The sequence below is a fragment of the Phyllobates terribilis genome, unplaced genomic scaffold (genome assembly GCF_046119375.1).
Source record: "Phyllobates terribilis strain yellow unplaced genomic scaffold, ASM4611937v1 Scaffold_4__5_contigs__length_816908805, whole genome shotgun sequence".
NCBI classification, from domain to species: Eukaryota; Metazoa; Chordata; class Amphibia; order Anura; family Dendrobatidae; genus Phyllobates; species Phyllobates terribilis.
In genome coordinates this window covers 132267557-132287151 of record NW_027362764.1, presented here as the reverse complement: position 1 = coordinate 132287151, position 19595 = coordinate 132267557, and the positions used below count along the sequence as shown (strand labels likewise).

General features: G+C 44.9%; 2 protein-coding genes across 3 annotated transcripts in view; one reads left to right on the top strand and one right to left on the bottom strand.

Moving 5' to 3' along the window:
- Positions 1-2440, bottom strand: part of TTC21A (tetratricopeptide repeat domain 21A) — a 79184-nt gene extending 76744 nt beyond the window's left edge. For both annotated transcript variants that reach the window (XM_073677749.1, XM_073677750.1), the window contains exon 1: positions 1834-2440. In XM_073677749.1, the coding sequence (XP_073533850.1) occupies positions 1834-1860 (27 nt within the window). In that variant the 5' untranslated portion in view covers positions 1861-2440. The remainder of the gene's footprint in view (positions 1-1833) is intronic.
- GORASP1 (golgi reassembly stacking protein 1) overlaps positions 2026-19595 on the top strand; it is a 40563-nt gene continuing 22993 nt past the window's right edge. The window contains exon 1 of the mRNA XM_073677751.1: positions 2026-2234. Within this exon, the coding sequence (XP_073533852.1) occupies positions 2172-2234 (63 nt within the window). The 5' untranslated portion in view covers positions 2026-2171. The remainder of the gene's footprint in view (positions 2235-19595) is intronic.

Here is a 19595-nt window from a genome sequence, read left to right as displayed (position 1 = left end):
TCATGTTTTTCTTGAACGATACCGACTTCTTCCTGTACCACTGCTTGAAGAAGTTGTCTTCCAGAAACTGGAAGTAGGTCTGGGAGTTGAGCTTCACTCCATCCTCAACCAGAAAAGGTCCCACAAGTTCATCTTTGATGATACCAGCCCATACCAGTACCCCACCTCCACCTTGCTGGTGTCTGAGTCGGAGTGGAGCTCTCTGCCCTTTACTGATCCAGCCTCTGGCCCATCAAGAGTCACTCTCATTTCATCAGTCCATAAAACCTTTGAAAAATCAGTCTTAAGATATTTCTTGGCCCATTCTTGACGTTTTATCTTATTTTTCTTGTTCAAAGGTGGTGGTTTTTCAGCCTTCCTTACCTTGGCCATGTCCCTGAGTATCGCACACCTTGTGCTTTTTGATACTCCAGTAATGTTGCAGCTCTGAAATATGGCAAAACTGGTGGCGAATGGCATCTTGGCAGCTTCACACTTGATTTTCCTCAATTCATGGGTAGTTATTTTGCGCCTTTTTTGGCCAACACGCTTCTTGCGACCCTGTTGGCTATTTGCTATGAAACGCTTGATTGTTTGGTGATCACGCTTCAAAAGTTTGGAAATTTCAAGACTGCTGCATCCCTCTGCAAGACATCTCACAATTTTGGACTTTTCAGAGCCTGTCAAATCTCTCTTCTGACCCATTTTGCCAAAGGAAAGGAAGTTGCCTTATAATTAAGCACACCTTATATAGGGTGTTGATGTCATTAGACAACACCCCTCCTCATTACAGAGATGCACATCACCAGATTTACTTAATTGGTAGTTGGCTCTCAAGCCTATGCAGCTTGGAGTAGGACAACATGTATAAAAAGTATCATGTGATCAAAATACTCATTTGCCTAATAATTCTGCACACAGTGTAAAGTTCAGTGAACAAAAAAAATCTCATTCTGGTTTAGGCACAAAAAGCACTGAAAAAAATGCTGAAAACTTGACACCTGCGTTTTTTATGCGTTTTTTTCACCACCCATTACTTCCAATGGGTGAAAAAGGCTGACATGCTCCATTTTGCAAAAAAAACATGCAAAGCACAAAATCCTGAACAAATAAAAACCATGATGTGTGCATGAGATTTCTGGAATCTCATAGACTTTGCTGGTACTATAAAAAGCAGCTGAAAACTTGCATAAAAAAACGCATCAAAAACCGCTGAGAAAACCAAGATGTGTGAACATAGCCTTAGACAGAATCTGTGGACAAATCTATGAGGCAGATAGTTCTGTACCCTCTGTACAGTGCAGCCTGACTGATGTGATAACGCTAGGCAGCCATCGCTGATTGATCACCCAATTGCATCGCTGATCTATTAGTGCAATCAGTTTACCCCCTCCCCAGCGCCCTCTACTGTCATCTATCCTCTATTCATACACACTATCCGTTCTGTCAGATGAAGGTCCTGGGGCCAATAACGTGTCCCCCAATGTGTAACCTCCTGGGCAGCAGAAAAATAAAACGTGCGTTTATCTCACTGATTGAAGGCCGAGTTATCCGTGTGTGATCCATCTCCAGGATGGGTCATCAGATCGGCGGGGGTCTGACACCCGGGTGACAGTGAGATGGAGCTTACACACTGGGAGTAACCCTGTACAGCCTGGAGGTTCCCCACATCTACTCCTGTAGTGTCCGATGATCCTTGTGGTTTGACGCTTACAGACAAGAGGGGAACCACAACTCAGGGGTCAGCCAGCCTGCGGCACCCCAGCTGCGGGCAACTACAAGTCCCAGCATGCCGCAGGCTGCCTCCCTGACCCCTGATAATGATGAATGCTACAGACAAAGTGCTCCTCTCACCATCATCTCAGGGTCTGTCTCCGCCATCCCTTCTCCGCTGACCTTCTTTCCTTATGTTATTGGGCTGGTGTCCTTCCTGCCTATGACTCCCCCCTATACACTGTGCCTGCTGTGATCCTCCTCCAGATCCCGCTCTGTCCGCGTCCTTGGTTACCGGGTCCCTTCCTGTTGTCATGTGACGTCACTACCCGCCAGGCATTCCAGCGGATCCCAGATCTTCTCCACCTGCCTGCCCCATCAGCGCTGGATTAGCAGGCCTGGCGAGCGTGTAGTCGTGCAGTGCGTGTCCCCGGCTCGGGTTGTGCTCCTGTCCCGGCTGTTACCGTCCGCTCCACGACATGGGGCTGTCACTGAGCTCGGAGCCTGCGGATGGAGGCAATGAGGGCTACCACGTCCACGGGGTGAGTCCTCGTCACTGCATGGGTGTATGTACCCTGAAGTTACACGATGTAGGCAGGTGATGTGGGGTCTAAGTGGTCGGATCACATCTCCCAGCTTCTTCTCCTGCTGCTGTATGCTGGGAGTACTACTCCCCAGCAGTAGAAGGCTCCTGTGTTACTGTGTCAGATCAGGATCTGCTGCTGAGGAGCAACTGGAGGGACGTGTTGTGTAATAGGGGAACTATCACCCCCATCCGGTCACAGCCACCTAGTGTCCTGATGATTAGGCAAGTCTTTGATGGAGGGGTGTAAGGCTCTGTTCACATCATGCATGTTTGCTGTGGAGTTTGTTGCAGAAAATTCTTCATCGGTCCCAATTATCTGTAACCTCCTCATTCAGGTGAAGTAAGTGTAAAACATCTCACAAAAAACTCTGCCGCAAATATGTAATGTGTACATTTCCCGATTGTCATGTTGCCCCTCCAGCACTGGGTGCACAGGGTCTCTGCCAGTCCAGCATGGCACAGTGCCTGCCAGTGCAGAACCCTGCTGGAGATCAGGCACTGGAGCCGGGGGCAGCAGAGGGGTAGGAGCCCAAAAAACCTCCCTTTATGCACATCTCCTTTTGTAAAACTAAAACTATAGATACTTCTGGACCCGACCCCAAAGGGCTTCTACTGGAAACACTGCCGAAGAGGAATGTTAGTTAGGCCACGTTCACGCATTCAGTATTTTACATCAGTATTTATAAGCCCAAACCAGGAGTGGGTGATAAATCCAGAAGTGGTAACATGTTTCTATTATACTTTTCCTCTGATTGTTCCACTCCTGGTTTTGCCTTTTAAATACTGATGTAAAATACTGAACGTGGCCTAAGTTTGGGTTGTTATGAAGTCCTGGGAAACCACTTTATTACAGCAACAGGGAAAGCCTGTTAGAGCACATTCCCACAGGTCGTAAATGCTGTGGATTTTCCAGAATATCTGGATGGAAAATCCACTGAGCTCCACAGTTACCAGCATTGTGCATTAGACTCCGAAGTCCCATATACCCGCGCCGCGGAGCTTATCTGCAGTGTAATGCTACCTGGGCTGCAGATTCGGAATTCCCTCCACGCCAATTTATGCTGCTCCTTCAGAAATCAGTGGATTTGGCAGCTATTAATCTAAGGTGTGTAGTGACAAGTAGCTCAGTGTTCTTGGATGGGTCAGACATCAGCCTCTGTGAACTATTGAGTTGCATTGGATTTGATGTGACAGTGTTCACAGGATTGGCATTACTAGAGGATAGACACTTACTGGATTGGGTAACGGGTATATTTTTGAAACTGGACCAAGACAAGTGAAACTCAAATACTAACTGATGGTAAGAATATGAGGTCCTCTATGGATAGAAAGAACAGTCTTGTCCTTAGGAGTACAGTGTACTGTTTATTCCTGGATTTAAAGAAATAAAAAAACTATAATAAGGCTTGGTTCACACTCATCCAGCACTCGGCACTGAGGTCTGCATCATGGTTCCCATTGGAATGCCCGAAAAACAGAATTTCAATGCAAAACCCTACAGAGATGGAGCCGCTCACTTATGAGGCCGGCGGAGTCTCTTTGGACTCTGTTTGGCCTCCGTCCTGGCAGTGTCTGTATTTCTCAGACATGCACATAAGTCTATAGTAGTAATAATAGTTGTACACTTTAGTGCACATCCAAAGTGATCCGTCAGTGTAGAGCATGTATGTGAGCCCAGGCTAAGGGCAGATCTGTCCTATCAGCTTTTCGAGAAACGCTCGTAACAATTTTATTTCCTAATTCTGTCAAACTCCATGTAATGTAGTAAAAGTGCATTAATATACTTACCCATCAACGTCTTCCCTAGTTTCCGCTCTTCTCTTCTTTTAAGTCATGTAAACCTGCCTGAAGAAGAAGCCTCTGCGCTCTGAAAGCTTGCAAATATAATTTTTCTGGTTAGCAAATAAAGGTGTCACTCCTAGAATACTTTGTCATTTTTGGGCAGAAAAGTATTTAGATTGAGGTCACTTGACTTAAAGAGGTTGCCCACTACTTTTTCATTGATGGTCTATCCTTTAGGATAAGTCATCAATGTCTGATCTGCCGGGGTCCGACACCTAGCACCCCCCGCCGATCAGCTGTCATTGGTGTTGATGGCCACCGGCTGGAAATACTTGCAGAGCGGGCTTTCTTCTTGTAGTGACTTTGGCTTGGCACTACTCTTCCACCTCCTATTCAAGTTAATAAGAGGCGGATGTGCAGTACCCTGCGGTGGTCACTATCAGAAGATGGACAGCTCCGCAAGTAAGTACTTCCGACACCGATAACAGCTGATTGGTGGATGTGCTGGCTGTTGGACCCTGGCTGATCAGACATTGATGACCTGTCCTAAGAATAGGTCATCAATGAAAAAGTAGTGAACAACCTCTTTAAATTCCGACTTGCCGGACCATACAAGGGTTTATGTGAGGACCAGCAGTCTGTGTAAGTCTATGGAGCCCCCTTCTAAGACTCCATAGGCCTACATTGAGAAATAGCCCCTCTCCACACTTGCCCCTCGGCAAAAAAGAGGAACTTTTGTGTGGTTTAGAGGACTGGAAGCTGCTGAAGATGGTGATTGGTAAGTATATTAATGCACCTACACTACAGTGCATGGACTGGATTAGGGAAAAATGGCTGGGAGTGCTTGTAATATAAGTGGCGATAAAAAGTGCAAAAATGTTTCTCTTATTGGGAAATATTGAGGTTGCAGTAATTCTGATATTTGATTGGATCTCGCAGTGGGCAACAAGTTGGGGTAAATGACTATGATTGGCGTATTATGTGCTGGTTGTAGTCTGCAGCATACTGCTGTAAAATGAGACATGTCTATTAAAAGGTATCGGCTGTCTAATAAACTTATTACAGTTTTTGGCTTTGCGTCACTGTGCACTCAGCCCGATCTCCCCTTCATCTTCGTCTATTCTGAAGGGTCCATAAAAAAGCTACAGGTGCATCTCACTAAATTAGAATATTATCCAAAAGTTAATTTATTTCAGTTCTTCCATACAAAAAGTGAAACTCATATATTATATAGAGTCATTACAAACAGAGTGATCTATTTCAAGTGTTTATTTCTGTTAATGTTGATGATTATGGCTTACACCCAATGAAAACACAAAAGTCATTATCTCAGTAAATTAGAATACTTTATAACAACAGCTTGAAAAATGTTTTAAAATCCGAAATGTTGACCTACTGAAACGTATGTTCAGTAAATGCCCTCAATACTTGGTCTGGGCTCCTTTTGCATCAATACTGTGTGGAATGGAGGCGATCAGCCTGTAGCACTGCTGAGGTGTTATGGAAGCCCAGGTTGCTTTGATAGCAGCCTTCAGCTCGTCTGCATTGTTGGGTCTGGTGTCTCTCCTCTTCCTCTTGACAATACCCTATAGATTCTCTATGGGGTTAAGGTCAGGCGAGTTTGCTGGCCAGTCAAGCACAGTGATACTGTTGTTTTTAAACCAGGTATTGGTACTTTTGGCAGTGTGGACAGGTGCCAAGTCCTGCTGGAGAATGAAATTTCCATCTCCAAAAAGCTTGTCGGCAGAGGGAAGCATGAAGTGCTCTAAAATTTCCTGACTTTGGTCTTGATAAAACACAGTGGACCTACACCAGCAGATGACATGGCTCCCCAAACCATCACTGATTGTGGAAACTTCACACTAGACCTCAAGCAGCTTGGATTGTGGCCTCTCCACTCTTCCTCCAGAATCTGGGAACTTGATTTCCAAATGAAAATTGGAACTCTGGGACCTTATGGAGTGTGTCAATGACTGCCTTCTGGACATCTTTCAAGTCAGCAGCTTTCTCCATGGTTGTGGAGCCTACTGAAACAGACTAAGGGACCTTTTTAAACGCTTGGGAAGCCTTTGCAGGTGTCTTTTGTTAATTATTTTAATTTACTGAGATAATGACTGTTGTGTTTTCATTGGCTGTAAGCCATAATCATCAACATTAACAGAAATAATCACTTGAAATAGATCACTCTGTTTGTAATGACTCTATATAATATAAGAGTTTCACTTTTTGTATCGAAGAACTGAAATAAATAAACTTTTTGATGATATTCTAATTTAGTGAGATGCACCTGTATATCCCCCATACCTGACATGATTCTCCATCTATTCCTTGTAGCGATTTCTTCCATCATAAATCCATGTTGCTTACAAAGCGTTTTTTTTTTTTAATCAGCTTGTATTAGCAGTGATGGTCTGATTAATCTGTGACTGCAGATGGCGGCCTGTGGTTGGTGGTATGAGGAGCGGCAGCGGTGTCTGCAGATGATCTGCTGTGATTATATAAGTCCGCTCTGTTCCTAAAACTCAGCATTTTACCAGTACAGATCTGTGACTTGTTCTAAAAGCGTTTTGGTGTTCATCCTGGCTCCATCCTTGGCTGCGATCAGTGGTAATGTACAGTCGTGTTTGTACACGCCGCCTCTCCTGTATTATGTCTGCATGCCTGATTGCTTAGAAAAGCTCCACCGGTCACCAGATTAGTGCAATAAATCATTCCGTCTGAATCCTTCATAGAGCCAGGTTGTTGGAACTGACTTATGTAAACTAGATTATAAAGGAAAACAATGGAAAGAAACGATAAGAAATTAATAAATAGAAACTGGGACCCATGTAACCCCTCCATTACACTGTAAAGCTATGTTCACACGTTGCATTTTTGCTGCGTTTTTTTCTTCAGGCAAAACCTGCTCTCTTGGCAGTAAAGAAGCAACGTAAAAAAAAGCAGGTTTTGCTGAGTTTTTGCCTCGGTTTTGTCAGGGTACATTTGTCTCTTGTGCATGCTGATAAGTTGTTTTTTTATGCACTAAACTTGATTCAACTTCCTCAGGTTTTGGCAGTAAAAACGCAGCAAAATCTGATACCTGTGTTTTTGCGCTACCCATTTCAATGGGTGAAAAACGCTGCAAAAACCCTGAAAGAAGTGACATGCTTCATTATGCCAAAACGCAGCTCTTTGACAAAACAGTCAGGAAAAAAAAAAGTGTGCATGAGATTTCTGAGGTCTCATAGATTTGCTTGTACTGTAAAACGGAGCTGACAATGTGCATAAAAAATGCAACGTGTGAACATAGCCTAAGGCTGGGGTCACCAGACAGTTTGTCTCTATTTTAAACTGATACTTTTTCATATGTTTTGTATATTTTTTTTTTTATATATATAAACATAAAAAAATTAAAAGCAAAAAAATGAATGTAAATGGATTTTTAAATCGTTTTGCCATAAACATCAGGACCTGTCACCATGAAAATGCCATCCAGTCTGCAGGCACCATGTTAGGCCGGTTTCACACTCCCGGATATTTCCGGTACCGGAGATGTCCGTGTGCACCTGTGTGGCACACGTGTACCGACTTTTGGGAATCAGCGGTACAGTTAGCACTCTTTCCAAGCGCTGGGTGCTGAACGCTGCTCTCTTCATTGTCCCTTGCTTGGGCTGCGATCAGCACCAGCAGAGGTTAATCATGAGTGTTGTAGTCTGCTCCCGGTGTCTCCACACTCCGCCTGTAAAAATAAGATTAAAATTTAAAAAAAAATCCATATACTGACCTGTCCTAAGTGTCCCCTGCTGTAATCCTCTGACCTCTAAAGCCAGGAGAAAGCAGAATGACTCCTACAGCAAGCGGCTCAGGAGCGGTGTCCTGTCACTTGCTGAGCGCAGCTTCGGGGCCAGCTCGCCGGAGCGAGCCATTCTCTCCGACTCCTCTGCTGAGCGGTCGCATGGATTACAGCTGGTGGACACTTAGGACAGGTGAGTATATGGATTTTTTTATTTGATTCTTATTTTTACAGGTGGAGACATCAGGAGCAGAATACAACTCTCATCATTGTCCCTGCTTGTGCTGATCGCAGTGCCGGCAGGGAACAATGATGAGTGCAGAGTTCATCACCTGGCAGCTGATGCATGCAGTCTGAGCCACGGGTGGGGTAGCTGCCAGAAATCGGTCAGTTGAGTGACATAGTCCCCGGCCCGGCTTGAAAATGTCTCTGAAATGTCGCAGCATTTCTGACAATGATACCTAGCTGAAATGATGGAGCCAGTGTCTGATTCATGCTGCCTAGGTTTCGAGCTAAATGAATCAGCTGTTAGGTTACCTTAAGGCTGTGTGCCCAGGATCAGGCAAAACACTGCTATTCCTGAATGTGAGCACGTACCCCAAAGGATTTTGCAGGTATATCAGCACTTTTTTTTTTAAGACCATGGTCATGCTCTATCTAAAAATAAGAAACTCAGCCTAATGTAAATCCCTGCCCCTCCAATATTGAATCTTCACTGCTACATCGGGGCTTCGTTGACACATCCGTAGCGGTGACGTCACGTCTACTGCCAGCATCTGACCAATCACTGGGCTGAACAGGCATGTGAATAAAGATGACACAAGCCTGCTCAGCACATTCATTGGCTGTATGATAAAGAGCGAAATTTGTAAAGGTTTTCCCCCGTTTCAGTCATTCAGGATGTGTGTTTTTTTGCAATTAAAATTCACTAGCTTCACCAAATATTTCCCCAAAATGTGATTCACACTGAATCAATTCACTGCAAATCACCAAGTAATCTAGCTGACCTGAAAAGATACCGTATATGTCACACTCTGAGGTCTCCTAGGTCTGTGTCCAACCTCTTTAACGCAAACACAGCTTTAGTAATGTCACATTGACCTCAACATACGTGGCTATGGGCAACTAGATGGTAACCGTTCTTCAGTTCTGTGCTGTCACACACAGTGTATTAAGGCTTTCTCTCTCTGTGCCGATTGCTAAGCTGTGACGTCATATCACTATCCAGATTCACCCAAAAATGTCTGCTGCATTCCCTGCTTCTGCTTTTATACAGGCTATGTCATAGGTCCTTCTGATTAGCTATGCTATTCCATGTGATGTGATAGCCTCATGGCATTATTCGGAAGTATGCCTAGCCGTGCCGAAGGTCTTATGAGCTTTCTCTGGCAGATGCAGTCTTCTGCATTGAGTAAAACGGCAGCGGGCATTTTTGGTTATTTGTACGAGGCTATCGCAATATTGCTCGATTTTTCTGGGTCCAGTGAATTTTCCAAAAACTTGAAATCTGGTGTAAACGAGAAAGTAGTGGCACTGTTGCAGTCGTTGAGATTGCATCTGTTAGTCTATGAATAAATGAGAATTGGAATAGGGATTGTTGCACGGCTTTTATTAAATCTCTCCTTTGAGTTTTCTGTTTCATTCTTTAGTGCGATCTAAGTTCTCTCTACACAGTTCTCCAAGTTTTATATAGGCAGGAAGTCAGTGATGATGGTGGTGCCTAGAGCAAACCCTGGAAAATCTGCTACAGAGACGTAGACTGGCATCAGCGCTGTGCAGACTCTGTATAACTCAGTTTTTCCAGACTGGGATGTCAGGTTGGTGTACAGGGTGTAACGCATCGCGGCTCTGGCGTGGCTCTTGACAAACAAGTAATGTGTCTCCTCCCTTGTAAATGAGTCTGCAAAAGTTTGAACAGTGATGCAGTTTAACTCTTTTTTTTTTTCTTTTTTTTCATCTAGAACTTCAGTTGTGCACGAAATTATACTGGTGTTCAGAGAGCGTTAACAGGTTAAAATACCAAGGCCCTGATTCATCAAGACTGCTGTTTTGCACGCCAGTTCTGACAAAGTGTGCGCACCCTGGAGTAATATGTGCCAAATTCAGAGTAACTAAACTTTCACCAATTTTTTTTACATATTTTACAGTACACTTTAATTGCATGCAGATTGGTGAGGTCCAAGTACTAAGATCCCCACTGATCACTCAATAGATGTGCGCAGCTCCGGAAACTGAAACGCACAGCTCCTTTCAGAGCGGAGTACGGATTCAATAGGAAGCATAGGCTTTGTAGCTCTGTACTCCTCTCTGTGCACTTGTGTCCTGTGCTGCACATTCCTCGGGGATCTATGGAGCAATCGGTAGGGGTGTCCATACTCAGACCGTCGCTGATCTGCAGGCGATTTAAGTGCTTTTAAATGGAACCTGTCATGCAAAAAAAACCAAAACGTGATTAACCTGTCGGTTAATAGGGTTCTGAACCTGTCCGGAAACCACGCTCAGACCTCTGCTGCCGGGAGGAAATTAATTTATTCTTCCCTGCAGGCTCGGGCTTTGTCATACTTTTGGGCTGATTTGGCTTCAGTCACCACTCAGTCACAGTGAGCGGCACCTGTAACCACACCTCAGCACTGACTGACAGCCGGCTCTAATGCTGAACTGGCTGTGAGTCAGTGTCGAGGGCGCGGTTATAGCCGCGGCTCACTATAACTGAAAGCTCGAGCCTGTCGGGAGGAATAAAGTTAATTTCTCTGTGCGGGCAGGTTCAGAACACTATTAACCTGCAGGTTAACCCCACATCTGCAGGTTAGAAGCGATTTTTTTACATGACCAGTTCCCTTTAATATCTGGGGGAAAAAAACCTCAGTGAAGATTGTTACTCTTTAAGCTGCGTGCGCCTCCTAATGAATTTTGCACATTCTTCAGCTGTCATTCGCCACTGAAAATAAGGTACTCCGGACAATTTTGTGACGAGAATTATGAAGAGTAGCAGATTATTAATAAGCTTGAAAAACCTTTTTGAATCTCTACAACTAAGAGAAGAGCAATGTGACGGGACCTGTCCATCAGGTCTGGTCTCCTGCTCCTCCACCAGCGGCCATTCTGAGAACGTGAGAGCTGTGCAGTCGGTGAGGAAGACACTAAGTGCAGGAGGAGGACCTATCCTACTTTATATTAGTGACACAAAATCATGTCCTCAACGTGTATATAAAGGTAAAATGGTTAACCCTGTGCAGTGCATGTGGCTCTTGGGATGGAGCCCCCTGGAACGGCCATATACATTAATTTATACACACAACACTCGTGCGTGGGGTGAAATTATTAAGCTGTTTAATATCATTGTAAGGCTGAGTTCACACGGCGTCTTCTCCCTACGGTCAGTGTCTCCGTCGGGGCTTACGTCCGAACCCACCACAGAGCAGGACTTGGGTGTATACGCTGACGAGGCAATTGAGTATAATGATGCAGTCACCATGTGCTCTGTTGTGCATCATTTTCGGCTGTAGAAGCCTAGTTGACGCGGGCACCAAGACTTGGTCGACCATGTCTTTCTGCCCTCCTCCGATAGGCATATGTAGTCTAAAATGATGCACAACCGAGCACGTGGTGATTCGTCTGCATCATTGGCGCATATGGACCGACGGAGCCACTGACCGTAGGAGAAAACGCTGTGTGAACTCAGCCTTATACAGCAGCAGGACACTTGCTGTCGAGAACAATGATATTGTGTGCTCAAAGAACGGTTGTGTTTATTGATAGTCTTTGTGCAGTGTATGACTGCCGATCAGCTTGCATGTAGTCAATCGGTGGCATTTTAATGTTTGCGGTCGGCCACTGTAGCTACACCTTTTTGGGAAACTTAAATGGGGGCCAATCAGGCACACACTCAAGCACCGTGCTTACATTGCCCATCCCTATAGCACCTCCACATAATAGTACCATCCAGCCAGGTCACTGTCTTCCAGTTCTCCTGGAACATACACTTTGCTGTTGACTTTGACATGCTCCTCAAGATAGCAGGTTTAGTTCCCATTTAGACAGGCCGACTACAGGCATTAACGACCACTTAACCGCTGCAGTCAGTCTTATTGGCAGTCATTTGATAACCCGTTTAGACCGGCTGACCACACTTCCATGCAGAAAACAATTGTTCTGCGCCCTTAGAGCATCATGTTCTCGGCAGCATATGTGCTGCTTACACACGATGATAATTTTAAGGCTTGCTTTAATATCCTGTCAACTGACGTACGAGCGTCTGGTTCAGTCATGAGTAGTGTTGAGCGATACCTTCCGATATCAGGAAATATAGTATCGGATTGGATCGGACCGATACCCAAAAAGTATCGGATATCGCCGATTCCGATACCGGAAACCAATGCCAGTCAATGGGTCACAAATATCGGAATGAAAATAAACCCTTTCTTTCCTTGTAGGTTAATTCTACATGAAGTAAAACAACTAAGAATAATGTAGAATGTATTACGCGAAAAGCCGGCAATTCATCAGCGGCATACACCGGTACCCGACAATTTACAACAGAAAGAATAGAGCTTCACACATAGATTAGATAGATAGAAACATGTCAGTCACATATATAAGAAGTACAGTGATAGTGTTGCTTACTGTACTTGTCATTTAGTGTAAAGGATTTATTTAAAAAAATAATAGTGTTTTCATGCACTGTCTCTTTAAAAAAGCCGGCCGGCAATTCAGCAGCGGTACCCGACAATTTAGAATAGAAAGAATGGAGAATCACACATAGATTAGATAGATAGAAACAGATCAGTCACATATATATGAAGTACAGTGTTGATTACTGTACTTGTCATTTAGTGTTAAAATAAAGGATTTATTTAAAAAAAAATTGGCGTGGGGTTCCCCGTAATTTTAGGCTCTAGCGGAGGTTAAGCAGACAGCTGGGGCAGATGTTTGAAGCCTGGGAAGGGGGTAATACCCACGGAGCTTCCCAGGCTACTAATATCAGCCCCCAGCTGAATACCTAGCCTTTACTAGCTATCAAAATGGGGGACCCCCCCAAAAAATGATGTGGTGTCCCCCCTAATTTAATAGCTAGCAAAGGCTAGGCAGACAGCTGGGGGCTGATATTAATAGCCCAGGAAGGGTGCCATGAATATTGGCCCCCTCCCTGGCTAGAAACACCAGCCGTCAGCCGCCCCAGAAATGGCACATCCACAGGATGCGCCAATTCTGGCACTTAGCCTCGCTCTTCCCACTGCCCTGTAGCGGTGGCAGTGGGGTAATAGAGCTGGGGTTGATGTCAGCTTATAATGCCAGCTGACATCAAGCCCAGGTTAGTAATGGAGAGGCGTCTATAAGACACCCCCATTACTAACCCCATAGTGAAAGTTAAAAGAAAACACAACACCCAGAATAAAGTCCTTTAATTGAAATAAACACACAATTCTTTATTGTTCTAAATTAAACCATACTTACCATCACGCCCATTCCAGCTGAAGCCAATGATCTCCTGCAATAAAAGAAAAATAATAAAGCAACATCATCCTTACCTTTCCATGGTTCCTACGACAGCTTCAGCTCTGCTACATCGAGATGACAGGCTGGACCGCAGCAGAAAGCTGCCATCCAGCTTGCCAAGCCGCAGACACTGAGAAGCGCAGGCTTCCTTGCGCTCCTCAGTGTCTCTCTGACGGCATCCAGATGAGCCGGGTTCATGTCCAATGAACTCGGCTCACCTCATGCACGTCACTGACAGCGTGGGAGAATTCTCACGCTGAAGCGCTGAGTGCAGGAGAATTTTCCCACGCTGTCAGTGATGTGCAAGAGGTCAGCTGAGTTCATTGGACATGAGCTCACCTCATGCACGTCACTGACAGCGTGGGAGAATTCTCACGCTGAAGCGCTGAGTGCAGGAGAATTTTCCCCACGCTGTAAGTGACGTGCATGAGGTGAGCCGAGTTCATTGGACATGACCTCGGCTCATCTTTATGCCGTCGCAGCGAGACACTGAGGAGCGCAAGCATGCCTGCGCTTCTCAGTGTCTGCAGGATGACAGGCTGGATGGCAGCGTTCTGCTGCGGTCCAGCCTGTCATCTCGATGTAGCAGAGCTGAAGCTGTCGTGGGAACCATGGAAAGGTAAGGATGATGTTGCTTTATTATTTTTCTTTTATTGCAGGAGATCGTTGGCTTCAGCTGGAATGGGCGTGATGGTAAGTATGGTTTAATTTAGAACAATAAAGAATTGTGTGTTTATTTCAATTAAAGGACTTTTTTCTGGGTGTTGTGTTTTTTTTAAATACTTTACTAGAAATTCATGGTGGTCATGTCTAATATTGGCTTGACCCCATGAATTTCGTGATTATGGCCAGCTGATAATGCCAAGCTGGCTCTAACCCCTTTATTACCCAGTGAGCCACCGCACCAGGGCCCTGGATGAGTTGGGTACAGCGCCAGAAGATGGCGCTTCTATGAACGTGCCATTTTCCGGGGTGGCTACGGACTGCAATTTGCAGCGGGTGGGGCCCAGAAAGCTTGGGCCTCCCTGCGCTGCGGATTACAGCCCCCAGCTGCCTAGTTGTACCTGGCTGGACACAAAAACAGGGCGAAGCCCCACGTCAATTTTTTTTTTAAGCATTTCATGAAATAATTTAAAAAAAGGGCTTCCCTATATTGTTGTGTCCGGCCAGGTACAAATAGGCAGCTAGTGGTTGGGGGCAGCCCGTTCCTGCCTGCTGTACCTGGCTGGACACAAATATAGTGCGAAGCCCTGCGTATTTTTTTTTTAAATTATTTCATGAAATTCATGAAATAATTAAAAAAAAAATTGATGTGGGGCTTCGCCCTATATTTTTGTCCAGCTAGGTACAGCAGGCAGGAACGGGCTGCCCCCAACCACTAGCTGCCTATTTGTACCTGGCCGGACACAACAATATAGGGAAGCCCTTTTTTTCTTAATTATTTCATGAAATAATTAAAAAAAAAAAAAAAATACGCAGGGCTTCGCCCTATTTGTGTCCAGCCAGGTACAACTAGGCAGCTGGGGGCTGGAATCCGCTGCGCAGGGAGGTCCAAGCTTTCTGGGCCCCACCCGCTGCAAATTGCAGTCCGTAGCCACCCCGGAAAATGGCGCGTTCATAGAAGTGCCATCTTCTGGCGCTGTACCCAACTCATCCAGGGCCCTGGTGCGGTGGCTCACTGGGTAATAAAGGGGTTAGGGCCAGCTTGGCATTATCAGCTGGCCCTAAGCCCGAAATTCATGGGGTCACGCCAATATTAGACATGACCGCCATGAATTTCTAGTAAAGTATTTAAAAAAAACACAAACACCCAGAATAAAGTCCTTTAATTGAAATAAACACACAATTCTTTATTGTTCTAAATTAAACCATACTTACCATCACGCCCATTCCTGCTGAAGCCAACGATCTCCTGCAATAAATGAAAAATAATAAACCAACCTCATCCTTACCTTCCCATGGTTCCCACGACAGCTTCAGCTCTGCTACATCGAGATGACAGGCTGGACCGCAGCAGAACGCTGCCATCCAGCCTGTCATCCCGCAGACACTGAGAAGCGCAGGCATGCTTGCGCTCCTCAGTGTCAGGCTGTGACGGCATCCAGATGAGCCGAGTCTCTCACGCTCACCGCATGCGCAGAAGAATTCTCCCACGCTGTCAGTGACGTGCATGAGGTGAGCTGAGTTCATTGTCGGCTCATCTGGATGCCGTCACAGCCAGACACCGAGGAGCGCAAGCATGCCTGCGCTTCTCAGTGTCTGCGGGATGACAGGCTGGATGGCAGCATTCTGCTGCGGTCCAGTCTGTCATCTCGATGTAGCAGAGCTGAAACTGTCTTGGGAACCATGGGAAGGTAAGGATGATGTTGCTTTATTATTTTATTTTTATTGCAGGAGATCGTTGGCTTCAGCTGGAATGGGCGAGTGGCCATCATTACTTTAAGAAATGAAGGTCAGTCAGTGCGAAAAATTGGGAAAACTTTGAAAGTGTCCCCAAGTGCAGTTGCAGAAACCATCAAGCGCTACAAAGAAACTGGCTCACATGAGGACTGCCCCAGGAAAGGAAGACCAAGAGTCACCTCTGCTTCTGAGGATAAGTTTATGCGAGTCACCAACCTCAGAAATCGCAGGTTAACAGCAGCTCAGATTAGAGACCAGGTCAATGCCACACAGAGTTCTAGCAGCAGACACATCTCTTCAACAACTGTTAAGAGGAGACATTGTGCAGCAGGCCTTCATGGTAAAATAGCTGCTAGGAAACCACTGCTAAGGACCGGCAACAAGCAGAAGAGACTTGTTTGTGCTAAAGAACACAAGGAATGGATATTAGACCAGTGGAAATCTGTGCTTTGGTCTGATGAGTCCAAATTTGAGATCTTTGGTTCCAACCACCGTGTCTTTGTGCGACGCAGAAAAAGTGAACGGATGGACTCTACATGCCTGGTTCCCACCGTGAAGCATGGAGGAGGAGGTGTGATGCTGTGGGGGTGCTTTGCTGGTGACACTGTTGGGGATTTATTCAAAATTGAAGGCATACTGAACCAGCATGGCTACCACAGCATCTTGCAGCGGCATGCTATTCCATCCGGTTTGCGTTTATTTGGGCCATCATTTATTTTTCAACAGGACAATGACCCCAAACACACCTCCAGGCTGTGTAAGGGCTATTTGACCAAGAAGGAGAGTGATGGGGTGCTGCGCCAGATGACCTGGCCTCCATTGTCACCAGACCTGAACCCAATCGAGATGGTTTGGGGTGAGCTAGACCGCAGAGTGAAGGCAAAAGGGACAACAAGTGCTAAGCATCTCTTGGAACTCCTTCAAAAATGTTGGAAGACCATTTCCGGGAATACCTCTTGAAGCTCATCAAGAGAATGCCAAGAGTGTGCAAAGCAGTCATCAAAGCAAAAGGTGGCTACTTTGAAGAACCTAGAATATAAGACATATTTTCAGTTGTTTCACACTTTTTTGTTAAGTATATAGTTCCACATGTGTTAATTCATAGTTTTGATGCCTTCAGTGTGAATGTACAATTTTCAAAGTCATGAAAATACAGAAAAATCTTTAAATGAGAAGGTGTGTCCAAACTTTTGGTCTGTACTGTATGTGACTGACATGTTTCTATCTATCTAATCTATGTGTGAAGCTCTATTCTTTCTGTTATAAATTGTCGGGTACCGGTGTATGCCGCTGCTGAATTGCCGGCTTTTCATGTTTCACTGTGAGCACTGTTCCCATCGATTTGGGCAACCACCTCCCCCAATACATTCTACATTATTGTTAGTTGTTTTCCTTCATGTAGAATTAACCTACAAGGAAAGAAAGGGTTTATTTTCATTCCGATATTTGTGTCCCATTGACTTGCGTTGGTTTCCGGTATCGGAATCGGCGATATCCGATACTTATTGGGTATCGCCCGATCCAATCCGATCCGATATTTCCTGATATCGGAAGGTATCGCTCAACACTAGTCATGAGGTGATTGCCATTTAGACAAGTTGTTAATCAGGACATTCATTCTTGATTATAGGTCTGTGTACATGGGCCCCTAGGCTCAGAATGGATTAAAAATTCAAAGGTCATTCAAAAGGTCGTCTCATAGCTCCCTGGACTCTTCATAAAGCACCCACAGCTGTGGCCTCCTGCAGTCACAACCAGATGACACTGTAGGCCCACTTTGATCTTTGAGCCACTTCATTCCTCAGAGACTAAGGGTTGTTAACTAAGTAAATGTCCAGAGTCCATACCAGGTATTTGTCTTATGCAGTAAAGGCACCTCTTAAAGGCAATGTATTAGGGCTCTATCACACGTACTGGAGACACTGATAATTCAAATCTCTGGGTTTTTGCACATGTCATTGTGTTTCCACGGACCGTGTGTCCATGTGCTCCATACGCTGACATGTCCGTTTTTTTGCGGATACCCTGTTCTCAAAAGTGTCTCACGCTGAACACACACAGATGACATCCGTGTGTCACCAGTGTGAGACGTACCGACGTCTGGTAATCGGTGTACAGTTAGCGCTGTTCCCAAGCACCCGGTGCTGAACACTGCCCTCATCATGGTTCCCTGTTGGCGCTGCGATCAGCACCTGCAGGGACAGTTATGAGGGTAATAGTGTCTGCTCCCGTAGTGTCCCTGTGTAAAAATAACATTAAAATAAAAAATCCATATTCTCACCTGTCCCCTGTCCCCCACTGTAATACGTGCGACCGCTCAGCAGAGGAGCCTGGTAGAATGAGCTGCTGCAGCTAGGAGCCCCAGAGCTGAGCTTAGGAGCGATGTCCTGTCACTCACTGAGCGCAGCTCCGGAGTGGCTCATTCTCCCCAGCTCCATGGTGGGGGACATCTCCGGACAGGTGAGTATAAGGATTTTATTATTTTAATCTTATTACACAGGGACACTGCGGGAGCAGACTACGGCTACCCTCATCATTGTCTCAGCTGGTGCTGATCACAGCGCCGGCAGGGAGCCATGATGAGGGCAGTGTTCAGCACCTGGCGCTTGGGAACAGCGCTAACTGTACCGCTGATTTCCAGGTGCCAGTCCGTTTGATCCTGATGAGGCGCACAGTTGCCACACGTGTGACACACACGGGACACAGATACCTCCGGTACCGTTTTTTCTGGTACTGGAAATGTACAGACATATGGAACCGGCCTTAGAAATGCCCTATTGTTTAAGTTAAGTTATGTACTCCATTTTACTACTTGTTAAAAAAAATTGTTTTACTGGGACTCCATTGTGATCTGCTTATCATGTGTTTTTTAACTTTTTACTATCTATTCTTTGCATTTTTCAATGTTTTTTTTTTCTGCAGCAAAACCTGATCTCTTGGTAGGAAAGAACCTGCATCCAAAACACTGGTTTTGGTGCATTTTTTGGTGTGTTTTTCAGGATCCCAAAGTTCAGATTTGCTTCCACCACAGAAGCATGAACACAGGTCAACAATCCAAGACATATGTGAAACCATATTAACCAGAATTTAAAATGTAACAGTGGGGGAGGTGAATTGTTCAGGAATAGTTTGCCTAAGACACTGGCAGTCCATTGAGTTTGTATGACACTATTTACTTTCATACTATGGTCTGCCATTCATATTCACAGGCATTGTTCAATTTCACACCTCCCTGGGCCACAGGTATTGTTCAATCTCACATGTAGCTCTTGGCTGAGCACTGTTTACACTGTAAACATCACTAATTTAATTAAACTCTCCTAATACAAACTACCATCTCAGTGACTAAGACAAGATGGTAAAATCACAAAAATATGTGTTTCACATACTGTTGTACTTGCTTATTTTCACTAAAAATGCTGCAAAACCTGATAGCCATGTTCACATCAGGCGTTTTGTTCACTACCCATTACTTCCAATGGGTGAAAAACGCTGAAAGAAATGACGCTCTATTTTGCAAAAAAACATGCAAAGCACTAAATCCTGATTTAAAAAAAAAAAAAAAAAAAGCAAGATGTGTGCATGAGATTTCTGGAATCTCATAGACTTTACTGGTACTGTGAAACGCAGCTTGCATCAAAAAACGCTGAAAAAACCAAGATGTGTGAGCATAGCCTTACTTGTCCTGTACACTGTACCAGTATATTAACTGTGCTATCTGTGCCAACTATCTTTTTTTTCCCATGGGGGTTTCCCTGTTGGTTCACCCACCAATACATTTTTGTGTCTATTGAGTTGAATATATATACATGTGGGGTTTTTTATCCATTTTTAGTAAAAGCTATAGTTTATTATTATTTTGGTCCA